Source organism: Ceratotherium simum, chromosome 5, assembly GCF_057802395.1.
Source record: "Ceratotherium simum simum isolate JZ-2026a chromosome 5, ASM5780239v1, whole genome shotgun sequence".
Classification (NCBI taxonomy): domain Eukaryota; kingdom Metazoa; phylum Chordata; class Mammalia; order Perissodactyla; family Rhinocerotidae; genus Ceratotherium; species Ceratotherium simum.
The window spans coordinates 57,346,814-57,369,672 of NC_141904.1; the positions used below are offsets into that span (position 1 = coordinate 57,346,814).

General features: G+C 43.3%; 1 protein-coding gene across 1 annotated transcript in view; it reads right to left on the reverse strand.

Annotated features, from left to right (window-relative positions):
- ARHGEF3 (Rho guanine nucleotide exchange factor 3) overlaps nucleotides 1–22,859 on the reverse strand; it is a 296,369-nt gene that overhangs the window by 186,771 nt on the left and 86,739 nt on the right. The window contains exon 3 of the mRNA XM_004419841.3: nucleotides 10,328–10,394. Within this exon, the coding sequence (XP_004419898.2) occupies nucleotides 10,328–10,394 (67 nt within the window). The remainder of the gene's footprint in view (nucleotides 1–10,327; nucleotides 10,395–22,859) is intronic.

Here is a 22,859-nt window from a genome sequence, read left to right on the forward strand (position 1 = left end):
AAAGAGTGGAAGGAGCAAAAGATACCTAATATTCATAAGATACCTGGTTACTAAATGTTTGTTATACACTAAATATGCATGAGACTTCTGAGGTACTCAATATACAGAGGCACTAAATATATATGAGCACTTAATATACATGAAGCCTTAATTTGGCTACCCACTGGAGACACCCATTCTGGCTCCATATGCCCTCTGCCCAAGAAACACAAAATAGAAGTTAGCTAGTTCTTCAGCTGGCTAATGGGCAAACTGCAGGTTTGTATACTGTTGACCAGGTATACTTGTCCCTGAGTCTTTTTGATAAAGCCAGTGTGTGTCGCTGGCCCAAGGCACCTTCAGTCTGCGGGCCTCTTGCTTGAACTTAAACTTTAATCCTCGCAACCACATCATCAGTGGGGAAGGCCAATGCAGTAGAGAGAGAGCAGGGACACACTGGCACTGTGAACCCCAGGATTCAGGTGGGATCCCTCCATCCCGCCTACATCCTCTCTGTAGTGTGTGAATGTACTGCATCTTTTCCCCCTTGCTTCTTGCTGTGTGTTTCAATTGGTTTAATGGACAGTGTGATTTGAGCACTTAAAAAAGGGGAGGAAGGGGCTATTTAGAGTCACAATGAGCTAAACCCAATCCAATCCATTAAATGGGCCACAATGACTGTGAAGAGGAAGTTGATGGGAGAGAAGAAAAGTCAGTGAGAGGACCTTTACCAACCCCCAGGCCAGAGGCTTCAATTCCCACCCCCAGCTTTTGACACAGGCAGAAAACAGAAAATAAAATCTAATATGGAGGAAAAAAGGGAAACTGAAGGGGAAGATTCAGTGTCAGAAATGGAATCTTCCTAATAGGTATATCCCCTTGGTTCTCAACATCACCATCCCCTCCCATCCTTCAAACAGCATAAGGGCCTTTTGGAGGTGATAAGATCTCCGCCATGATATTGTTTGTGTAATAAAGGGTAAATTTGATTAAAATGAAAAATAAAAAGCTCCATGAAAAGTCATAAATGTGACAAACCACAAAGCAATACTGAGACTGATACTTGGGCCACTTTCTATTTCAAACTCCTGACTAAGCTCCAATACTTCGCAAAATTTTAGAAATGGCTCTAAGCCATTTCAAAATGCAATTTTCCAGGATCAAGAGATGGGGAAGACTTTTGTAAACAAGAATTGTTTGAGCTGCCTAGTGCCTATCCCCTTCTTCTGGAAACTGCCAATTCTCCCCCACATTACTATGGTTACCATAGGAGCCACCATAATGATAACAGCAGGACACCACTCCATGGCCACTGTTGATTGGTCCAGGAGTATACCCCTGACCCAAGCTGGACCAATCAAAATCTCTCCCTAGTAATTCTGGTTCTGAGAGGGAAAAGGCTGTCTCTGCAGACGGCTGCAGTTTCCACGGTAAGGAGAAATGGAAGAAGTCAGTCTGCAGAGAAAATGCAGCAGATAACAGAGAGGAGTCAGGAACCCTCATGGGCTCCTGGTGCCCAGTTCCAGGGGCTTCTGAGGCCCCACTGCAATCCATGAGATACTCCCCAGACTTCTGTAATTTTAAAAACTGTCCTTGCTTAAGCTAATTTGAGTTTTCTGTCACTTGCAACTAAGATTTCTTAATCCGGAAGACCAAGTCAAAATTATCTTTTACCCTGCATAATCCCGGAGCAAAAAGGGAATAACTGAATTGATAACTATATAAAATAAACAAAGGCATCTATAAATTCTGCCTCAAAAGTGCAGAATTTGCACTATTGGCATACCAGCCACTATATCCCCACAGACCTCCCCTGTGACCAAAAAAAGAAACTGCTTTTGAATCTAAAAATGAGCTTCCACGTGCCTGGCATATTTTTGGTGTCAGCAGACTGAAAACGACATGAGCTTTTCCTCACAGGTGTCAGCACCTAGTCGCAGGCTGGCTTTTCTCCTGCCTGAAGGGAAATGAGACAAGAGGACTAAGTGGAAACCGGAGGCAGTCAGGTTTTCCATTTTTTTTTTTTTTTTGTGAGGAAGATCAGCCCTGAGCTAACATCCGTGCTAATCTTCCTCTTTTTGCTGAGGAAGACCGGCTCTGAGCTAACATCTATTGCCAATCCTCCTCCCTTTTTTTTTTCTCCCCGAAGCCCCAGTAGATAGTTGTATGTCATAGTTGCACATCCCTCTAGCTGCTGTATGTGGGACGCGGCCTCAGCGTGGCCGGAGAAGCGGTGCATTGGTGCGCGCCCGGGATCCGAACCCGGGCCGCCAGTAGTGGAGCGCGCACACCTAACTGCTAAGCCACGGGGCCGGCCCCCAGTTTTTTCTTTTGATGAGGCACCTCACATGGAAAAGGCATCTATTAAATATACATATTTAGAACACAGTCACTTCAGGTATAAGAGAACTCTAGTTATAAGGAGCTAATATTTTCTGCACACTTAACTACATGGAGGCATTGTTCAGATCATTTTACAAACATAATAACTAAGTCTCAAGTTTTGAGAAGATGGCATTATCGTCCCCATTTTGCAGAGAAGGCACCTGAGGCTCGGAAATATGTCTTGTCTGAAGTTTCCCATCGGCCCCTTTCTGACCCCAAAGCGTGTGCCTTTTCACCACTTCAGCTTTTCTTGTAACTGCCAAGGACTATCCTCCAAACTCAGAGTTCGGGCTGTCCAGGGGCAGTGCACAGTAAAACTCCCCACCCCGCGAGTGCATAGAGGCAGCCTCTAGACTGACTCTAGGGGAGCTGGGGAGGACAGTGAGACGGGGTGGGGGCAAACGTCTTGCAGCCCAGCACGGCATGTGCCTCTTCTATGCACCCAGATTTTATCAGTCCCCTTGTGTTTTGCCGCAACACACATTCAGTGATGCACGCTGATGTTTTCTGAGCCTCGGAGGCTTTTAAATTAAGCTTCCTCTTGCTTGTGGAAGATTTTGATTGTGGGAGGAGTTTGTTTTTAATTATCATAAGTTTATTGTTTTTGCTAATTATAAAAGCAATATATACTCTCTCTAAGAAATTCAAGCCTTACAAAAAATATGTAACTTACACAGCAACAGTTCCCTGGGACCTCATCCACCCCAGATTGTCAGTCAACAAGTGACATTCCTTCAGACTTTCTTCTGTGTATATATTAATATATTATCTCCCTACAAAAGGGGAGTATTTTAGTTTTTGTTATTTTAGTTTCCTTTTCTTTACTTACTGGTTTAAACCTATACATCTTTGTTTTACATTATATGCTTCTGCATCACTTGCACTCATTCAACAATCACATGGCTGAGAGCACAGGCTCTGAAGCCAGACTGCCTGGGACGTGTAACGAAGATTCTGGGCCTCAGTTTGCCCATCTGGAAACTGGGCAAAATAATATTATCTACCTAATAGGGTTGTTGGGGGTGTAATGACATACAAAGCACAGGAACAATAGCTAATATATCTCAAGAGCTAAATAAATGAAATACATTATAGTATTGTTTTTGATTACCTAATGTCATTTAAAAATATTTTTAAAGTATGAATTAGAATGAACAATTTGATTTCATCTACTGGTCATATATATTTTCTCTTCTGTGCTGCCTATTCAGATCTTTCAACTACTTTCCTATTGGGTTTTCAAACTTGTGTTATAGCTTTGCAAGAGTCCTTTGTAAGTTAGGGAGGTTAGTATAAGGTGAATATTACAAATATTTTCCCCACTTGAAAGTAATTTCATACAGAAGGGAAGTTCCCAAAAGGTGCTGGCAAAGAACATGGACTTTGGAATGAGGTGAGCTCAGGTTTGAATCCCAGCTCCACCACTAACTCATGTGACCTGAGCAAGCTGCTCCACTTTTAAACCTCTGTGCAGTGGGCAGAATTCTAGGATGGTCCCCAGGATCTCCACCCCTAGGTGTACACACCTTGTATAATCCCCTCCCCTTGAGTGCAGGCAGAACCTGAGAAAGTAATGGGATATCATCTCCATGATTAGATTACTAATCATTGACTTTTAGATAATCAAAGGGAAGATGATCTGGGTGGGCCTGATCTAATCTGGTGAGCCCTGAAAAGGAACTGGACTCGTCCTCAAGTCAGAGAGATGTGACGCATAAGAGATATTTGATGTGAGGGAGATTCTCTACTGCTGGCTTTGAAGGAAGAAGCACATGGCAAGGATTTGAGAGTGGCCTCTAGGAGCTAAGAGCCACTCTCAGCTGACAGCCTGCAAAGAAACGGGGACTTCAGTCCTACAACCACAAGGAACTGAATTCTTCCAATAACCTGAAAAGCTTGGAAGAGGCCCCTGAGCCTCAGATGAGACCCCACCCTGGCTGACACCAAGCAGAGAACCCAGCCTCGTCATGCCCAAACTCCTAAGAAACAGTGAGCTGATGAATGGGTTGTTTCAAGCTGCTAAATCTGTGGTAATTTGTTATGTAGCAATAGAAAACTAACATACTCTATTTCCTCACCTATAAAACAAGTATGAGGCTCAAACAACAGCGACCTCTTGGGATTGTTCTGGTAACCCATACATGCATGACGCACTCAACACAGTGCCTGGTATAACCTACGTGAATGCGAGGGGTTAGTCACCTGGCATTAATGGAGCTGTTACTATTGTTTTCATAATTACCAATATGAAATGTAGTAACAAATTATTTTTTCATAAATATAGGGAAGGGAGGGTAGAAAAGGGTAGAGAAGATCAAAACTTTAAAAATAAAGTCCAAGGGAGTAGAAGGGAATAAAAAGGGGTTCTGGGGATGAAAAGTTTATCATAGAATATTCCCTTGTTTCTAGCACTTTTAAAAAGATCTTCATGTCTAATCTTTGAAGAAAGGTATGTGTCATCAGCCTTGTTTTAAAGAGACAATACACTCTAATGGCCTGGGGACAAGCAGTCCTGGGTTCCAATGCTAGCTACAACTATGGATGTAGTTTTAGGCAAGTTAGCAGATATGGGGCTCATATCTGCTAATGGGAACAAACACTGTCTACCATGCAGGACTGCCCCAGCCTTGCCTGGAGCCAATGTTCAATACACGGAGGTAAATGTACAAACTGAGGCCGTGAGAGAAGAGAAAGCCACGCTGCCTTCTTTTGCAGAGTAGACATGGCAAGGCCACAACAAACACTGACCTGGCCAAGCGTGTTTTGAGAATTAGAGACTCTGTCACTCTACAGAGTTGTGAATTTCAGAGCATTTCAGTCTGACCTTCAAGAAACATTCAGCTACGCTGAGGGTTTGCTAACTCCCTTCCAAACACAGGGCCTGGGATTTGTCAATGCAGCATGGAGCAGGCACAGGACCTACTGTCTGCAGACAAGGTTCTAGTCCTGATCTCTCCACTCTGAGTGACCCCAGGAGCACTCACCACTATTTCCTGTCTGTCTCGGGACTCCCTTTTGGTAACGATATCAAACTCTTCCTTGGAGCAAATGCCCCTTCCCCACCTCAAGGGGCTCTAGTAGAGTACCAATTACAAGACCCCATCCACCCAGCTCCCTCAGAGGGAGCACGTGGCCAAGGCCTGTCCAATCCTCTTGACCACAGTGACTGGCCAAAGTGGAGCTATGTGACCCAAGCCAGGGCAACCAGAATCCAGTGGGATTTCATATGTGGACCCTGGAAGTAAAAACTTCTTTCTTTCCTCTGGAAATGCATGGCTGTTTATGGACATCCTCTCTCTCCAAAAAAGTCCATGTGCAGTAGGCAAAGATAAGACCAATTCCCCAAGAGTGACAAAGCTGAGAGAGGGAGTATCCCTGGATACCACTGTACCTGAAGCCTACCCATCTCAGTTTCCCTCAGTCACATGGACCAATCAATTCCCGTTTCCACTTGAGCTAGTTTTTTTTTTTTTTTGAGTTGCCTCTCCTGTGGCTTTTTTTTTTTTTTTCCCCCAAAGTCCCAGTAGATAGTTGTATGTCATAGCTGCACATCCTTCTAGTTGCTGTATGTGGGACGCGGCCTCAGCACGGCCGGAGAAGCAGTGCATCGGTGCGCACCCGGGATCCGAACCCGGGCCGCCAGCAGCGGAGCGTGCGCACTTAACCGCTAAGCCACGGGGCCGGCCCCCACCTGAACTAGTTTTAATTGAGTTTCTATCACTTGTAACCAAGAGTCCTGACTAGTACCCTAGGCCTTGTTTTCCTCATCTTAAAATTAAAAGGTTGGGGCTACAATGTCCAAAGTCCCTTCCAAAGCCCCAGAGTTTAGAAATTTCCTTCCCAAATGACCTACATGAGAGTAAAGACCAGGTGCTGGAGGGAGACAAGACAAGCACAGCCCTGAAATGTGGTTGATATTTAATTGAAACCTCAGTTCTGGCACCTAAACAATGCCTTGTACACAGTAGGTTTTGCTAAGTATTTCCTAGGTAACTAATAGCTGATGGCAGGAATTGTATTCCTGAGATTTTCACATTTCTAGGGTGAGTTTTCTCCCTGAGTTTGTCTGTCTCTCTCTCTCAGCTACCTGGAGGAGTTGTAGCAAACATTTTCACAAGGAAGGGTGGAAATTCTGAGCTCAGCACTGCCCCAACCAGATGGGGACCAGATGTGCAGTGGGCACCTGACAGAAGAACTGTCTTGGAGCAAGACACCCCCCAGGGTCCCACCTCTCTCAGCGTCCCGCCTTCTTATTCCCCTCATTCTGTTCTAGTTTTACTTGTAATGTTCCCACAATAACTGCCCTAACAAAAACCATCCTCTTGGCTTCTCTCCATGAACGTATGTGCAGCACCCATGGGTCTGGTGAGAGGTGGACACGGCACTACCCCTGGCCCGGGTAGTGGGGGGGGCCTCTGTCTCCTTAGACAAACATAGGAACCTGCAGTAATAACGACAACTTGTGAAAGGGCTAAACTGTTCAGTAGGTAGAAAGGATGTGTCATCCAAGTGTCACCAGCCCTTCCTGAACCTGTCTACAGTCAAAAACTCTAGCCAAAAAAAAAAGGGAAATCACAAATGATACTCCTAATGTTTTGAGGAGTAATGCAGATTTGCAGTGAATGTTTCCAGGGAAGAAGAGGAGGGGGTTCTAACATGATTCACTCAGCAAGACTTTCCTTAAAATTATTTTGAAACACCTCTCTCTTTTCCCGAAATGTCTACTCCTTAAGACGCCGACCACTACCTCTCTTCCCCTGTGCCCTGGCCCTGGCTCCCTCCTTAGTCCTCACGTGTCTCCCTCTTCATTTCTCACCTAGAGCAATGTGCTTCCTTCTCCTCTTGCCTTTTCCAATCCATTTCTCACCATCTTTTCTCCCCCCCCGCCCCAAAAATCCACAAATGCCCAGGACGTGGGTGAACTAACACAGGATCCTTCTCCTTTACAAGATAAAGAGGCCTGGAATTGCAAATGCTTATAATGGTTTTCTCTGCCACATATATAAATGTGGGAAATTCACTAGCACAGAGATTCTAAAACCTTTCCTTCTCAATCAAGAAAAGAAAGTGTTTACAAAAAGCATGGCCTAACCTGGGAGTCACATTTCATTACAGAAAATGTATCAGCTAGATAATGCCTCAAATGTCTTCGTTCTAGCGTTCTGGGTCCTCGTTCTTCAGTTCCGATTACCAGAATGATGGTTACAAAGCATGTCCTGGCTGGGAGTGAGAGTGTTTCCACTTGGTTGGGTTCCCTTCCACCCCCACCATGTCATGGAGGATTATGCTCTAAGGTGAACAGAAATCAATTTGTCCACACAGAAATCTGGCAATTGACCAGGCCCCGAACCATCACCTTCTGGTATATCTTGATGTCAACCTGTCTAACTTTACCAATAAGCCAGGGGCCAGAAGAAATGAAAGCAAAGACAAGAGACCAAGATAAACACCACAACTGACCTAACCACCTAACAGACTCTATTCACTCCAACAATTTTAACCTTTTGGGAAAATCTTACGAGCTGGCTAAGAATTTGGGGCTGACAGGAAGTGGAAGTCAACAATGCATTAGATTCTGTCACTTATTTGCTTGTAATTAGCCAGGGGTAGTGTGTTCTCCTGCAATGAATTACTGATTTTAAATGTTACCATTGCAAGGATGAGCCAACAAAGGGTTACTTAAACCAAGTGTATATCTAACAGGTTCCTTTTCAGCAGCAAGTTCTATAAATCAGAGTTGTGCTCAAAAATTCACAGAACATTTTTCAAGGGGAAACAGCTGAAGAGGTCTCCGGGCCATAAGTAGGATAATCACTTGTCCCAGTTTGCTCAGGAACCCAAGACATGGGACTTTCAGTGCTAAAACCAGGACAGTCCCAGGCAAACTCAGGTGGTTGGTCACCCTACATGTACCCCAACCCTTCGCTAGTGACCACTGTCGAATCAGAAGGAAGGGTCGGGTACACTGAAGGGAGGGTAGAGAGGGAGAGGAAATAAACGCTTTCAAAAAGGCAAACTTGCTCCCAGGAGGTCCAATTTCTCTATAGTTCAAAACTGACTATAAATGCCAACTGTTCCAAAGTGTGTACAAACTATTTCATCAACAAAGGGTTTATAGTCAACAACTTTGGGAAACGCTACAAACTCCATCAACTCTGCTTAATGTAGTCTCCATGCTCATCAACACATCCAAGATTCTGAGAAGTCCTGCTGTGGTGGACATATTTAATTTGATGCTCTCAGTGTGTCCCAAGTTTATTTGACCACACAAGTCTTTTCTCGCTTAACAGTTATGATCATCCAACTGAACACACTTTGAGAAATGGGGATCTTATGCACAACTTAGGAGGTACAAGACTTACATTCAGTCAGGCATGCACATCTGCTTAAGAGGTCAACAGATTTCTCTTTATACTCAGTGAATAGCACATTGTAAACTTAACTAAAATAGAGCCATGATCTATATGTATTTTTAATAAGACACTTGGGGAAAATGACTGAGATCTATGTAGGATATTAAAGATGAATTGAACAGGGGCCAGCCTGGTGGCACAGCAGTTAAGTTTGCACGTTCCACTTCGGCGGCCCGGGGTTCACTGGTTCAGATCCTGGGCACGGATCTACTCACTGCTCATCAAGCCATGCTGAGAAGGTGTCCCACGTAGAGGAACTACAAGGACCTACAACTAGGATATACAATGATGTACAGGGGGCTTTGGGGAGAAAAAAGGAAAAAAAAGAGGAAGATTGGCAACAGATGTTAGCTCAGGGCCAATCGTCCTTTAAAAAAAGAATAAAGATGAATTGAACCAGGAAAACAGTGCTAAAAAGAGTAAAGACTTGAACTTGAAACACAATCTGAAGTGGATTTTGTGTCTGATGGTTGTGAGAGATTTATTTATTCACTCATTCATTCCATTCATTCATTCAACAAATTAATTAAGCATGTCTGTGCCAGGCACTGTGCTAGGCCCAGGGATACAACAGCGAACAAGAGAGAGTGACAAGGTCTGTACACACCTGATGCTTGGGGCTTCCAATCTTAAATTTAAGTGAGTGCTAACTAACGCTCTTAACAATGAGAAGAAAGTGCAGGGACCCATAGGAGGTGCCTCTAGCTCAGACTCAGGGGGGTGGTCATGACGGCTTCCCACAGGAGGTGATGTCAATTTAGATCCAATGGATGACGCGGGTGGGCCATGTGCAGTGTGTGTAGGAGTGTGGTGCTGGGCAGCAAAGGACAGTGTTGTGGGCAGAAAGAACAACACATGCAAAGGCCTGGTGGTGAAACAGAGCTCGAGCATTCTCTACACATGCAAGGGGTCTTGTTCCTGAGGTCAGAGCCAGAATTCATTTTAGCGTGCAGCAGGGCCTCCATACACTTTGACTATTTATTATTATTATCATTATTATTATTATTATTTTTTTTTTTTTTTTAAGGAAGAGAACTTTGCATCAAGAGGAGGTTAGATCTGACCCTTCTACACCTCTAAGGGTCTACAGCTTTGTGATTGGGAGAATTTTATGATTTCCTTTAAAATCCGTTTAAAGCCTACAGACTTCTGGAAAACAAAGCTCTCCACGAAGTCATAAATGTATGTATTAACAGACTGTACACCTCCGATTCCTTTTTTCCTTCATGGTGCACTGGTTTCCTCCAGGTTCCCATGAAAACAGCCACAATGCTGACCTCATCAACCTTGATACCTCTGGGCTTCTTCACAAGATGCTTCCAGTAGCCCAAGACCTACAGGGCAAGCGAACATCAGTAGGCACTTATCGGGCCACTTACATTTTTTAATTAAACCACAACCACTGAAGCAAATGTGACTTCCCCAAGTGGTAATGCAAAGACGTTTTCTCAGCGGAGACTTTGACTAGTAAAGCCAACCCCGACAGCATCATCTCTGGAGGATCCAGAATGGGACACACAACAGCAGGCGCGACCAGGGAAAACACTTACCCCTCTGAAATTCCAGGCTTTAGGAGAGGGAAACATGGGAAAGTTGTTTTGCTGCTGCCGTTTAGGCCTAGAAGAGGAGAAAAAAAAACACAGTATGTTCGTTACTCATTGGTTATTTATTCAGAGGAAATCACTGACTTCAGATGCAGCTTTCCCAAAAAGAGAGACGCTTGGAGAAATGGCACAGGCAAATGAGGCAGCTGAAGTTTCCTACAGCTCTGTAATCTTTAGCAGCCAAATTCACTCCAAATTCCTTCCCGGTTCCCCAGGAGGAAAGCCCAGAGTCCCTTAAAATAGTCAACCCCTCACCCTTAAAAAATAAAATAAAATCTAAAATTCAACCTGGATGCGGTCAAAAAGCCAGAGCCAACTCCCAATCTCGATCTTTATTTCTCATACACAAACAATTCCCAAATGGACACCATCAGGTGATGTTTACAGCTTCGGCTCGGCCTGGAACTCTCCCTCGCTGCACACACACTGTGGAGTCCCAGCACCTAGACAGAGGCCACACTCGAGCTCCCAACTTTTAGCGAGACGATCAACATAGCGAGACGATAGGCATGGTTGGTTACTGCCTAACAAGCCGGAACCGGTTTGTTCCTCACCTATTAATCTCGCCACATGAATCAATCTCCTTACGTGATGGAGGCAGCTTCAGTGGAGTCAGCACAGGAGGACAGGGGAGGAAACGATGCACCAGTGTGGTGGGTGGCCCCAGGCACACTGGGAACACCTTGTTTCTGTCTGGTAAAGTGAATCCAGTTTTGTAGCTGCCAACACACCTACAGGGACACCTTTTACAACGTTTTCATGGAGTGATCAATTACTCCTCTCAAAAATCTTGTGTCTGTCAATACGGATATTCAAATTTCACATTTGCTTAAGTACCTCACTGAAAAGCATTCCTGAAAAGGTCCATCTCAGACTTTCCCTAAGGTTTTAGTCACTGATGTACCAAAAGGGTGGTGTCGTTGGTGTTTGACACGATAGTCACACCTTTACTTTGACCTCTGCCATAATCAGCAGGAACGCAAGGCAGGCGCTTGCGGTGACCGTTGCACAGGCTTTGCAGTGTGTCAGGCCTGAGAAAAAAATCTTGATTGGCTCTACCATGCAAAGGAGATAAACAAAATACAAAATAACTATAACAATAGCAGTAGCTAACGGGTATTGAGTATTTAAAACAGCATATGCTAATACTTCATGTAGTTAACCTCACTGACTCTCACACTGTGAGCTGATTCCTTACTGTACCCATTTAATAGATAAGAAAACAGAGACCTACGAATATTAAGTGACTTGACTATCATCACACAGGTGAAATCAGGATTCTCATCTCAGTTGTCTGATCTCAAATCCCACGGTGTTTTATTAGCTGTGTGACCCTGAGCACAAGGCTTAATCTCTTGAGCTTTCATATTCCTATGTGCAAAACAGGAGAAATAACATCCAGTACATAGAGTGAAGACGAGATGAGAGCTCTAACTCAGTTCTATCACTGCTAACTTCTCAACAAATGTCAGCACGGTGCCTCCCCCTGGCCCCCACAATTCCTGGCTCCAAGAACAGCCTTCGACTAGGGGCATAGGATTGACACAGAAGAGCCGAGACAACTCACCAGATGGGAACTCCCACCTGATGTGTCTTTATATCCAGCCCCCTCCTTCTGCCTCACCCTCCTCCTCACCCACGTGTACAACAATAAAGACTCAGGCTAAGAACATCACAAGACAAACAGAGAACACGTGGGTGGTTATTTAGATTTAATACTCTTCTCTATTAAGTAACATGGTCTAAGCTCTTCTGAAAAGACATTTCTCCCATAAAAAAAACAACTTAGAATTCAACAATACCTCTCCCTGGATACTGCTCCTTCCCCTCCCAGGTTATAATTGGGCTTTGCTTTCCTAATAATTTGATGAGCTTCACTGCTTCCAAAGCAACAACATTTACCAGAACATTCTGAGTAAATGTGCCCCTCTTTTATATGTTGCAGTCCACAGAAAATGACAGTCACAGTAATCAACTGTGATTAAATTACATGACGTGCCAGGGACACGCTAAGCACTTTGCCTACAAAATCTAAGTCTCACAATAACAATAAGATGGGTTATTATGTTATATCATAATGTTACTACATCACATACAGATAGTATTACAGTGGTGTTATATATTTTATACATAATACATTATAATAGCATTACATACTTTTAAATAAATAATAGTAAAATATATTATAATTTGTATCATAATATATTTTCATATAATATTATGGTATAATGGAGATATTATCATTACCCCTTTTTACAGATGAGATAAACTGAGGTTTATCTCAGAGGTTAAACAACATGCCAGAAGTCACACAGCTGGTAGGTGGCCACGTTGTGTCTGACTCCAGATTCACAGGATGTAGCCCCTCTCAAATAGAAAGAAGCCTCACCAAACAGAGCAGAGGATGCTTTTGGAAGAATGCAGTCTGGGGGCTCCTTGCGGGAGGGCACCAGTCTAGCAGGGCCTCACACTATGAGGCCTCATAGGCAAAGAAAAGGCATCAGAGCAAGTCTGTCAATCCAGGGCACTCTTGGGCAACGTGGATGCCCCACTCTCGGCTGTGGAACTGCCAGGAAAGCTACCGAGGGATAGGCTGTCCCTAACGGTTAGCTCCCCCCACCTTTGCATTCTACCACCAGCCAGGCTTCCAGATCACTCCCATTAGCTGGAGTCCCTTTTAACAATCTAATCTGGCATCATAAGAATCTCCTGATAGTTTCCTCCTCCTCTTCCTCAGCCAAACACTACCACCCAGGTGGCAGGAAAGGACAGTTTCCGGGAATAAAATGCACTCTCCTGAGAAGCCTCCTTTATGAAGCCCACGAGGGATGCTGGCACCATCAAGTACACCATCTTGGAAGGCTTTCAAGGCCAGGTCCTCACCGTGGGAGGGCAAATGAGTCCTGGGTGTATTTCTTCTGTTTTAGAAGCAACTTCTTTGCACTGTCAGCAAAAGTCCAAGCCAGAAGATGGCACTTGGTTCTATGGGTTCCCCAGACACAAAGATATGTGGTTGGGCCTCTTAACAGCACCGGGAGGAGTTATCTATAGCGTGTCCAGTCCTGGGCCCCTAACATGAGCCAGGCCCAGGCACAGTGTGTACACACGTGGTTAGGAAGCACCGCCCATCTCACAGATGTCAGGAAGGCAAAGCTGACGGGAATCATCCACCTCCACGGAGGGACTGATGGGAAGTCAGAGAGAGAAACTGCTGAGCCACGGGGGAGAGCTTCTTGCCCAGAAGGAAGTTACAACCCAATGAAAGGTTGGAAAGAAAAGTTATAACCTCTCCACTTTCAGGAGAGTTTAGGGTAGAAATGGAGAAATGCCCACAGTAGCAGTGAACAGTCAGTATTCACGGTGCATTCAGAGAACGATCTCAAACTCAAGTGTGTGTGGCTGGAATCAAACAGAATAAGCTCAGAAGCAATAGGCCTTAGGGTTGGCAACAGAATGTCTTTTCTACCACATGAAAACAAATGCGACTCTTGCCCAACACCTTGAGAAGAGGGTTAGTGACCATTTCCAGAACAGCTCCAAAAAGTGTGGGTTTCAGAAGTGAACATTTAGACTGCTTCTGCTGCCCACACACCATGTGGGGCTAAGAGCCTGGTGTTCAGGGTAGAACAGACTTGGGGCTCCAAGAGTGGCGCCCTCCCTTTCTTGCTGGGGAACTTCAACCAGGCTACCTACTCTCTACTCCCTCTGAGCCTCTACTTTCTCATCTGTAAAATGGGGATAATAAACTCTTTTCACAAAATTGAAGCATTAAATTAATGTACTATATAAAATGTTTAGCAGAGAGTCTGGCACCTAATAGGTGCTCAAATTAGCTATTATTATTATTATTATTATTGAGAAGACTCTTTCCTCAACTCAGTAAGGGGGAATGTTACTTATTATCATTGGTAAGGCTCACGTTGGACAGCCAATGAAATTTCCGTTAATTCTTACAGACTGGATAAGACATAAGTAAAATAAAGGTTTCAGTGCGTTATGAATATTTGTGTTAGGTAACAACAACATGGCCACAAATATGAACACACTGTAACCATGAAAAGAGATCCCTCTTCCCAATATAATTTCCTGCCCCCTGCCACGTTTTTTCCTTCCCAAAGACTACCACCTTTGCCAGCATGTTGTATATGTTTTAAATATTTTAATATCTTAATTCTCAATCTAGAGCAGCTTGCTAAGAAAACTCTCCTTTTACTTCTTTCATTTTCTCTCTCTCTATCCATGAAGACAATTGTAGCGTTACTAGGAAAACCAAACAGCTACACTTGATAAGAGAAATTAGTGCTGGATGCATTACCACCTGTGCCGGGTATTTTTATTCTGGTGGTGGTTTCTTTCACCTAAATGTCTTCTTAGTTCTGTTTCTGGGACATAATCAAGGATGCACTGGCAGGTGTTTAGCCAAGTGAAGACCCAATTCTTTGCAGAGAAGCTCACTGTGAGAGGTAGTTTGCAGAAGGGAAAGCTCATCACTGTGGCTTGTCTCTTAAACAAAAGCACAGAGGCACCAACCAGTAACATGTTTCTGTAACTCATGGAGCCACACTCAGCTTCATCCTACTCCTGCCATGGCTGCAACTCCAACTCTTTATTTCCTGATAAATTATGGGACCCTCAGAAATGGTCAACCTCAGGAATGAACCCTCTTTGCAACAGTCCTGTTGAGAATGCACGCTGAAAGAGAGCCCTCACCCCCGGGAGAATGGGTCTGTATGCACGGGGGCTCACACATTAACTTACTCATCAATACTTATTGAGCACACACTAGATACCAGGCCCAGTGCCAGACATTAGAGATACAAATGCAAGTGAACAAACAGATCCAGTTTCTGCTTTCATGGAACTTACAGAAGGACAACAGACCAAAAAAAAGATTACAACATGGTAAGTAGTATAAAAAAAAGAAAGAGTGGCAGTGGGGAGTACCAAAGGGGCCCAGTCAAGGTTTGAGGACCCAGAAAGGCCTCCCAGAGGAAATGAGACCTCCATGTGACCTGCCAGAGATGAAGGATTCAACCAGGTGATGAAAGAAGGGAACTGTAGGCCAGGCCACGGGAAAAGCATGCTAAAAATGCAGGGAGTAAAAAGCTGATCTTTGAAAAGATTAACAAAATAGACAAAACTGAACAAGTTAAAAAAGGGGTGGGGAGAACACTAATAAGGACTGTTATGGAGAGGGGCCCGTAACTAGATACAACACAATTAAAATGACAAAAGAGGGGCCGGCCCGGTGGCTGGTGGCGCAAGCGGTTAAGTGCGCGTGCTCTGCTGCGGCGGCCCGGGGTTCGCCAGTTCGGATCCCGGGCACGCACTGACGCACTGCTTGGCAAGCCATGCTGTGGTGGCGTCCCATATAAAGTGGAGAAAGATGGGCACGGATGTTAGCCCAGGGCCAGTCTTCCTCAGCCAAAAAAAAAAAAAAAAAAAAAAAGGAGGATTGGCAGATGTTAGCACAGGGCTGATCTCCTCACAAAAGTAAATAAATAAATAAATAATAAAATAAAATGACAAAAGAACATCACTAAATTTGAACAACCTTATGCTATGCCATTAAATTTGAAAACTTTAACAAAATGCATAAATTCTTATAAAATATATAACTCAATCAAAACTGTCTCAAGGAGAAAGAGAAAGCCTGAAAAACTCTATAACTAATAAAGAAATGTAAGAAAGTGCCAGGCCCAGACAGTTTTACTGATGACTTCTACAAAACTTTTAAAAAAAACAGATCATTCCAATCTTATACAAACTGTTCTATAGAAGATAAAAAGAATCCAGAGTTAAGAAGTAAAGGAGAGATGGCACATTTGAACAATTGGAAGTAAAGTATGACATCTGTCAATAAGGAAACAGATCAAATGAAGATATAGTCATTCTTAACAATGGAAGACCATATAGGACTATATGTTAATGAAAAATCTCAAATAAAAAAAGGAGAAAATATGATAATCCAAGTTGCAGGAGAAATGCACGATATGATGTGTTATAATACTATTTAGGAATGCACAGAATACAGTCATGCATTACTTAACGATGGGGATACGTATTGAGAAATGCATCGTTAGGTGATTTCACAGTTGTGCAAACATCATGGAGTGTACTTACATAGACCTAGATGGTAGAGCCCTCTACACACCTAGGCTACCTGGTACTAATCTTACGGGACCACTGTCGTATATGTGGTCCCTCGTTGACAGAAATGTCATGATTCAGCACATGACTGTAACACTCTATTATTTATAGCAATGTATGTATGTAGTGAAAATATAAGACTACAGAGGAAAAGGCTGTAACAACTGCAGAAGAGTAGTTCCCTCTGGGGATTGAAGGGAGAAGGGAGTGGGCTGGGCACACATAAGGCTTCATCTCTGCCTGTAATGTTCCATTTATTCACATGAAAATTCTGAAGCCTGGGAAATGCAAATCAAAACAACACTAAGATATCACCTCACACCCGTTAGAATGGCTATAATCACCAAGACAAAAACAACAAATGTTGGAGAGGATGTGGAGAAACAGGAACCCTCATACACAGCTGGTGGGAATGCAAACTGGTGCAGCCTCTATGGAAAACAGTATGGAGATTCCTCAAAGAATTAAAAATAGAGATGCCCTATGACCCAGCCATCCCACTACTGGGAATCTATCCAACGAACCTGAAATCAACAATCCAAAGAGGCTTATGCACCCCTATGTTCATTGCAGCATTATTCACCATAGCCAAGAAGTGGAAGCAACCTAAGTGTCCCTCGACTGATGATTGGATCAAGAAGATGTGGTATATATATACAATGGAATACTAGTCAGCCATTAAAAAAAACAAAATCGTCCCATTTGCAACAACATGGATGGGCCTGGAGGGTACTATGTTAAGTGAAATAAGCCAGAAAGAGAAAGATGAACACTGTATGATCTCACTCATATGTGGAATATAAATCAACACATGGACAGAGAAAACTGTATTGTGGTTACTAGGGGTAATGGGGGTGGGGGGTGGGCACAAGGGGTGAAGGGAGACATATATATGGTGATGGACAAACAAAAATGTACAACCCAAAATTTCACAATGTTAAAAACTACTAAAACATCAATAAAAAAAATTCTGAAGCCAATAGGGCAAAATATTGCTGTTTATTAAATTTATATAGTGTGTACAGAAGTGAATATTATACTAGTCTACATTTTACTACATGGGTGAAATATTTTACAGTTTAAAACAATAATAAACAAACGAATAAATTGCGGCACAGCCATACAATAAAATACTAAGGCATCCATTAAAAATAATGAGGTAAAGTTATGTCCTCCCCAGCACAGACCTTAAAATAACAGTATGTGAAATAAGAGACAGGACAACATGTAAACCCATTTAGGTTTACACACACACACACACACACACACACACACACAGATTCAGCTGTGTGTGTGCAGAGTGAGGGCTCATGTAAACCCATTTAGGTTTATACACACACACACACACACACACACAAACATACAGATTCAGCTGTGTGTGTGCAGACTGAGGGCCCATGTAAACCCATTTAGGTTTACACACACACACACACACACACACACATACAGATTCAGCTGTGTGTGTGCAGAGTGAGGGCCCATGTAAACCCATTTAGGTTTATACACACACACACACATACAGATTCAGCTGTGTGTGTGCAGAGTGAGGGCCCATGTAAACCCATTTAGGTTTACACACACACACACACACACATACAGATTCAGCTGTGTGTGTGCAGAGTGAGGGCCCATGTAAACCCATTTAGGTTTATACACACACACACACACACACACACACAAACATACAGATTCAACTGTGTGTGTGCAGAGTGAGGGCCCTGGAAGAGCACACACACAACTGTTGACAGTGATTGATTAGGTAGCTGGGGTAGGGGGTGGGCAGCATAAATGTGGACGCTATCTTTTACATTATGTATTTTTAAATCTTTACTATGAAAACATATTGTACATGTAATGGAAATTATAATAATGTTTATAAAAAGGCCTTGACAGGTGGGGAAGGAGCTGGAGAGGCATGAGATGAGGCTGAACCGGTGGACAGGGCTGGCCAGGGCAGAGCCTTAAAGGCCAGGGATGGGGGTTTGGCCATGGGCAGTGGAGCTCCACTGAAGAGTTATAAGCAGGGAGCAAGATGACAAGACTTGCCTTTAGAAAGATCCCTCTGTCTAGAGAGAGGAGAAGATAGCAGAGGGGGTCCAGAGCAGAGGCAGAGAGCAGCTGGGAGACTACTGCAGACATCCAGGCCCACTGCAGCCTCTCTCATGGGGCACTTCCAAGATTCTGAAGGGACAGAATTCGTGTCAGTTCAGACTTCTCACTCCTATTCTCCACCCCTCTGCCAGCTTTTTTTTTTAGAACAGCACTGTCCAATAGAAACATCATGTGAGCCACATACATAATTTCAAATTCTCTATTAGTCACATTACAAAAGTAAAAAGAAACAGGCAAATTTAATTTTAATAATGTGGTTTATTTAATCCAATATATTCAGATATATTATCAGTCCAATATGTAATCAATAGAAAAAAATATCAGATATATTTTACCTTTTTTTATACTAAGTCTTCAAAATTCAATGAGTATTTTACCCTTACAGCACATCTACAACACTAGCCATGTTCCAAGTTCTCAACAGCCCATGTGGCTGCCATATTGAACAGCACAGTTATAGAAAAATAATGCACACAGTTTCAAAGAACCTCAGACTTCGAAAATCCACTGCTTAACAATTAGTGACCAAACAAAATGCATTAATTGAGACCTATATGAAGTGTTAGACACTCTCCAAAATGATTTTAGTATCCATCTGAATTCAGAAACACTCAAAAGAGCAAAATATTTCACAAAGGCTTTAGAGAAGTTGTCCCCGGAAAAAACAAGAGAAATTATCTTCAGGTCACAAACATACACATGATCTACTGGAATGGAGCAACAAATAAAATTCTTCCCCTAATGGAGAATATCCCAAACAAATTTCTATGATCTGTTCTTAAGTAATATAGAACTACTCTATTCAAACTAATTCCAGAATTAACTAAAAAGAAGAGATTGAAATGATTTTTTAAACTCATGATTATATTTGTAGTTTCCCTTTTGTGAAATGCTTGTTCAGGTTATTTACTCATTTACATAAAGGGGTGTTCTTTTTCTTATTGATTTGTAAAAACTCTTTATATATTCAGGATATAGCATGTAACAAAGTGTCTAGCATATACCTGGTACTCTAGTAAGCATATTAAAAAGGTATATATTAAATCCCATCACCTCATGAATGGATAAGCAAAATGTGGTGTATGCATACAATGGAATATTATTCAACCATAAAAAAAAGAATGAAATAATGATACATGCTACAATATGGAACAAATTTGAAAATATTATGCAAAGTGAAAGAAACCAGACACAAAAGGGCATGTATTGTATGATTGCATTTATATGCAATACCCAGAATAGGCAAATCCACCGAGTCAGAAAGCAGACTAGTGATGGCCAGGGGCTGGGAGAAGAGAAGGAGTGGGGAATGACTGCTTAATGGGTACAGTTTCCTTTTAGGGTGATAAAAATATTCTGGAATTTGATAGTGGTGATGAATTCATAATATTGTGAATCTACTTCATATCACTGAATTATTATACACTTCAAAATGGTAAATATTTCGTTATATGTGTTTTATCACAATTTTTTTTTAAAGTGAGAGTAAAACAAAGATATTTTCAGGCAAATAAAAGATAGAGATTTAATGGAAAAAATCCTCATGAAATAATAATGCAAAATAAAATGCTATTAACTACTCCAGACAAGCGAATTCTGTAAATAAAAGCCAAGAAAGCAAGCACTCTGTGCAGCCTGGGAATTGATGAAAATGGCTTAGAAGTGAAGTTTTATCAGCACTTGTGAGAAATCAGCCCTGCAAGTCCCTGTTTCTGAGACACATATTTACGTGAATCATTCAACAATGATAAAAATTCCCACACTCTGGCTTTCTCCACTTCCTCCGACTGTCCACCCCCAACCCAGGTTCTGTGCTAAGAGATTCTGCAGCAACACCCATTCTATCTTCTGCTCCCATCTCATAGCCACTCTGCTGCATTTCCCTTTTGCACTTAAGCTTCCTGCAAAGCTTTTATCTTTAGAACAACTTTTCATGGGTGCAGTCTTCTGGAAGAAGAATTGCCAATGGTAAGTTCCAATGATTCTTGAGTGGTGCTGTAAAGGGGCAGTTTGGCACAGTGGTTAAGAGCACAGATGCTGAAACCAGCTCTGCCATTCACTAGCTGTGTGACACTGGACAAGTGACTTAATCTCTCTGTTCCCTAGTTCCCCATCTGTAAAATGGAGGTAATAACAGTACTACCTCATAGGGCTGTTATGAAGATTAAATGAGTTAATATACGTAAAGCTCTTAGCGCCTGGCACAAAGAAGGTGTGCTTTAAGAGTTAGCACCCTTCCAGCTGGTTGATGAGCTCTGGAGGGCCAGGGACTATGTGATTTGGATTCACTGCTGTCTCTGCACCCCCTGCACTTACTAGGAGCTTAATAAATAGCTGGAGAATGAACGCACAGTGCTTGCCCTCAGTAAGTCTGTGGTCAATGGCATCGCAGAATAGCCTTATATACACATTGACAGAATATGAATACAACCACATGCAGTTGAGAGAGAGGACATTCTCCACAGTTGAGGCCACCTCATGGGGCCTTCTGAGCACTGGGCACGGACCCTGAGGCAAGCCTGGGCTGTAGATCTGCACCCATCTTAGCCTTCCCTCCTCCCCCAGGCCTCTCTGAGGCTTAGCTGGATCTTAGGTAGGCACTTTCTGAACAAAAGGTCCTCAAATTCAAGCCAGCTCCTTGGTCCAGAACTGCCCAAATGAACAGCACTGGAGGGAACACTGGTCGTGACGGTAGGTCAGGCTCCAATATGGCACCTTCCCAAGGGCTTTTAAGAGCGCTTTGGATTACATGTGATTTTCACCTTACTACCCCACTGTGGTTCCCATGCTGTCTCTTCATCCAGGAGTAGGTACCTGCAAAAATGCCATAACTGCCCCCAGCAAATCAAAACCCCAAACACTCTGAGAGACACTATCCCATGACAAATGCATCTCTTTCCATATTCAAGTCCACGGATGGGCCATAGGTTGCTCATTCACATTTCCATGTATTGGGCAGCAACCATACACCTTTCTGGAACAAAGTAAGGCCACCAAAGAGACAGCAGTAACGCAAAGTGGTCAGAGCATGGGATCTGCAGGCCCCTAGACCTGGGTTCAAGCCCAAGTCCACCAAGTAACTTTGAACAACTTATGGAACTTCCCCAGGCCTCAGTTTCCAACTTGAAAATGGATGTGATGAGACCTAGACTTCACAAGGTTGCTACGAGGAGTAAATAAATAATTCCTGTAAAGTGCTTTGCATATTACCTGGTTAACACTGAATGCTTAATAAACGTTAGCTCTAAATATTTGCTGCGAGTTTACTATGTGACAGGCATTGTAGGCACAAAGGATACTGCAGAGAGCTAAACATAGTCCTTGTTCTCTCGAAGCTTCCAATAGGAGGTGACGAATTCCATGGAGAAAAACAAAGCAGAGTAGGGGAGTGGAGAGTAGTGGGAGTAGCCGCTATTTTATGCTCAGGGCAGGCTTCTCCAAGATAGTGATATTTGAACAGAGACCCAAAAGAATGGGTAGAGTGTCTTAGGCAGAAGAAACAGCATATGCAAAGTTCCTGGGGCACGGCTGAGGGGCAGCAAGGCCAGTTTGGCTGGAGTGGGGTGAGTGAGTGAGCAAAGAGCAGAGCAAGTCACAGTGGGAGCAGGAACCAGATGGTAAGGGTCTTACAGACTACTGCAAGGTCTTTGGATTTTAGCCTGAGTGAGATGGGAAGCTATGGAAGGATTCTGAGCAGAGGAGGGACATGATCTAAGTTTTAAAAGGACTGTTATCAATGCTGTGTGGAGAGAAGAGCTGTAGGGGCAAGACAAGGAGCAGGGAGGAGCTGAGGAAGTTCCGAGAGTGGCCCAAGTGAAGGACAGCAGGGACTTGGATCAAGATGGTGATGGTGAGGGTGGTGAGCAGCAGTGGGATTACGCACATATGTGAAGGTAGGGTAACAGGATTTGCCGGTGGATTGCATGAGGAGGGTGAAATAAAAGAGAAGTAAAGGATGCTCTAAGAATTTTAGCCTGACCAATTGGGAGGATGGAGAAAACCTACGGGAGGAGCAGATTTGGGGGCAAAAATCAAGAGCAGACATAGCACGTTTGAAATGCCACATGTGAATTGGTATGGACCTCCCAATGGAGATGTGGAGCTGGCAGCTGGATATAAGAAACTGGAGATTGTATTCAAGAGTCATCAGCCTTTAGACAGAGGATGAGCCCTACCGAGGTACGAGGAGAACCAGAGGGGGGGCATCCCCAGAGGC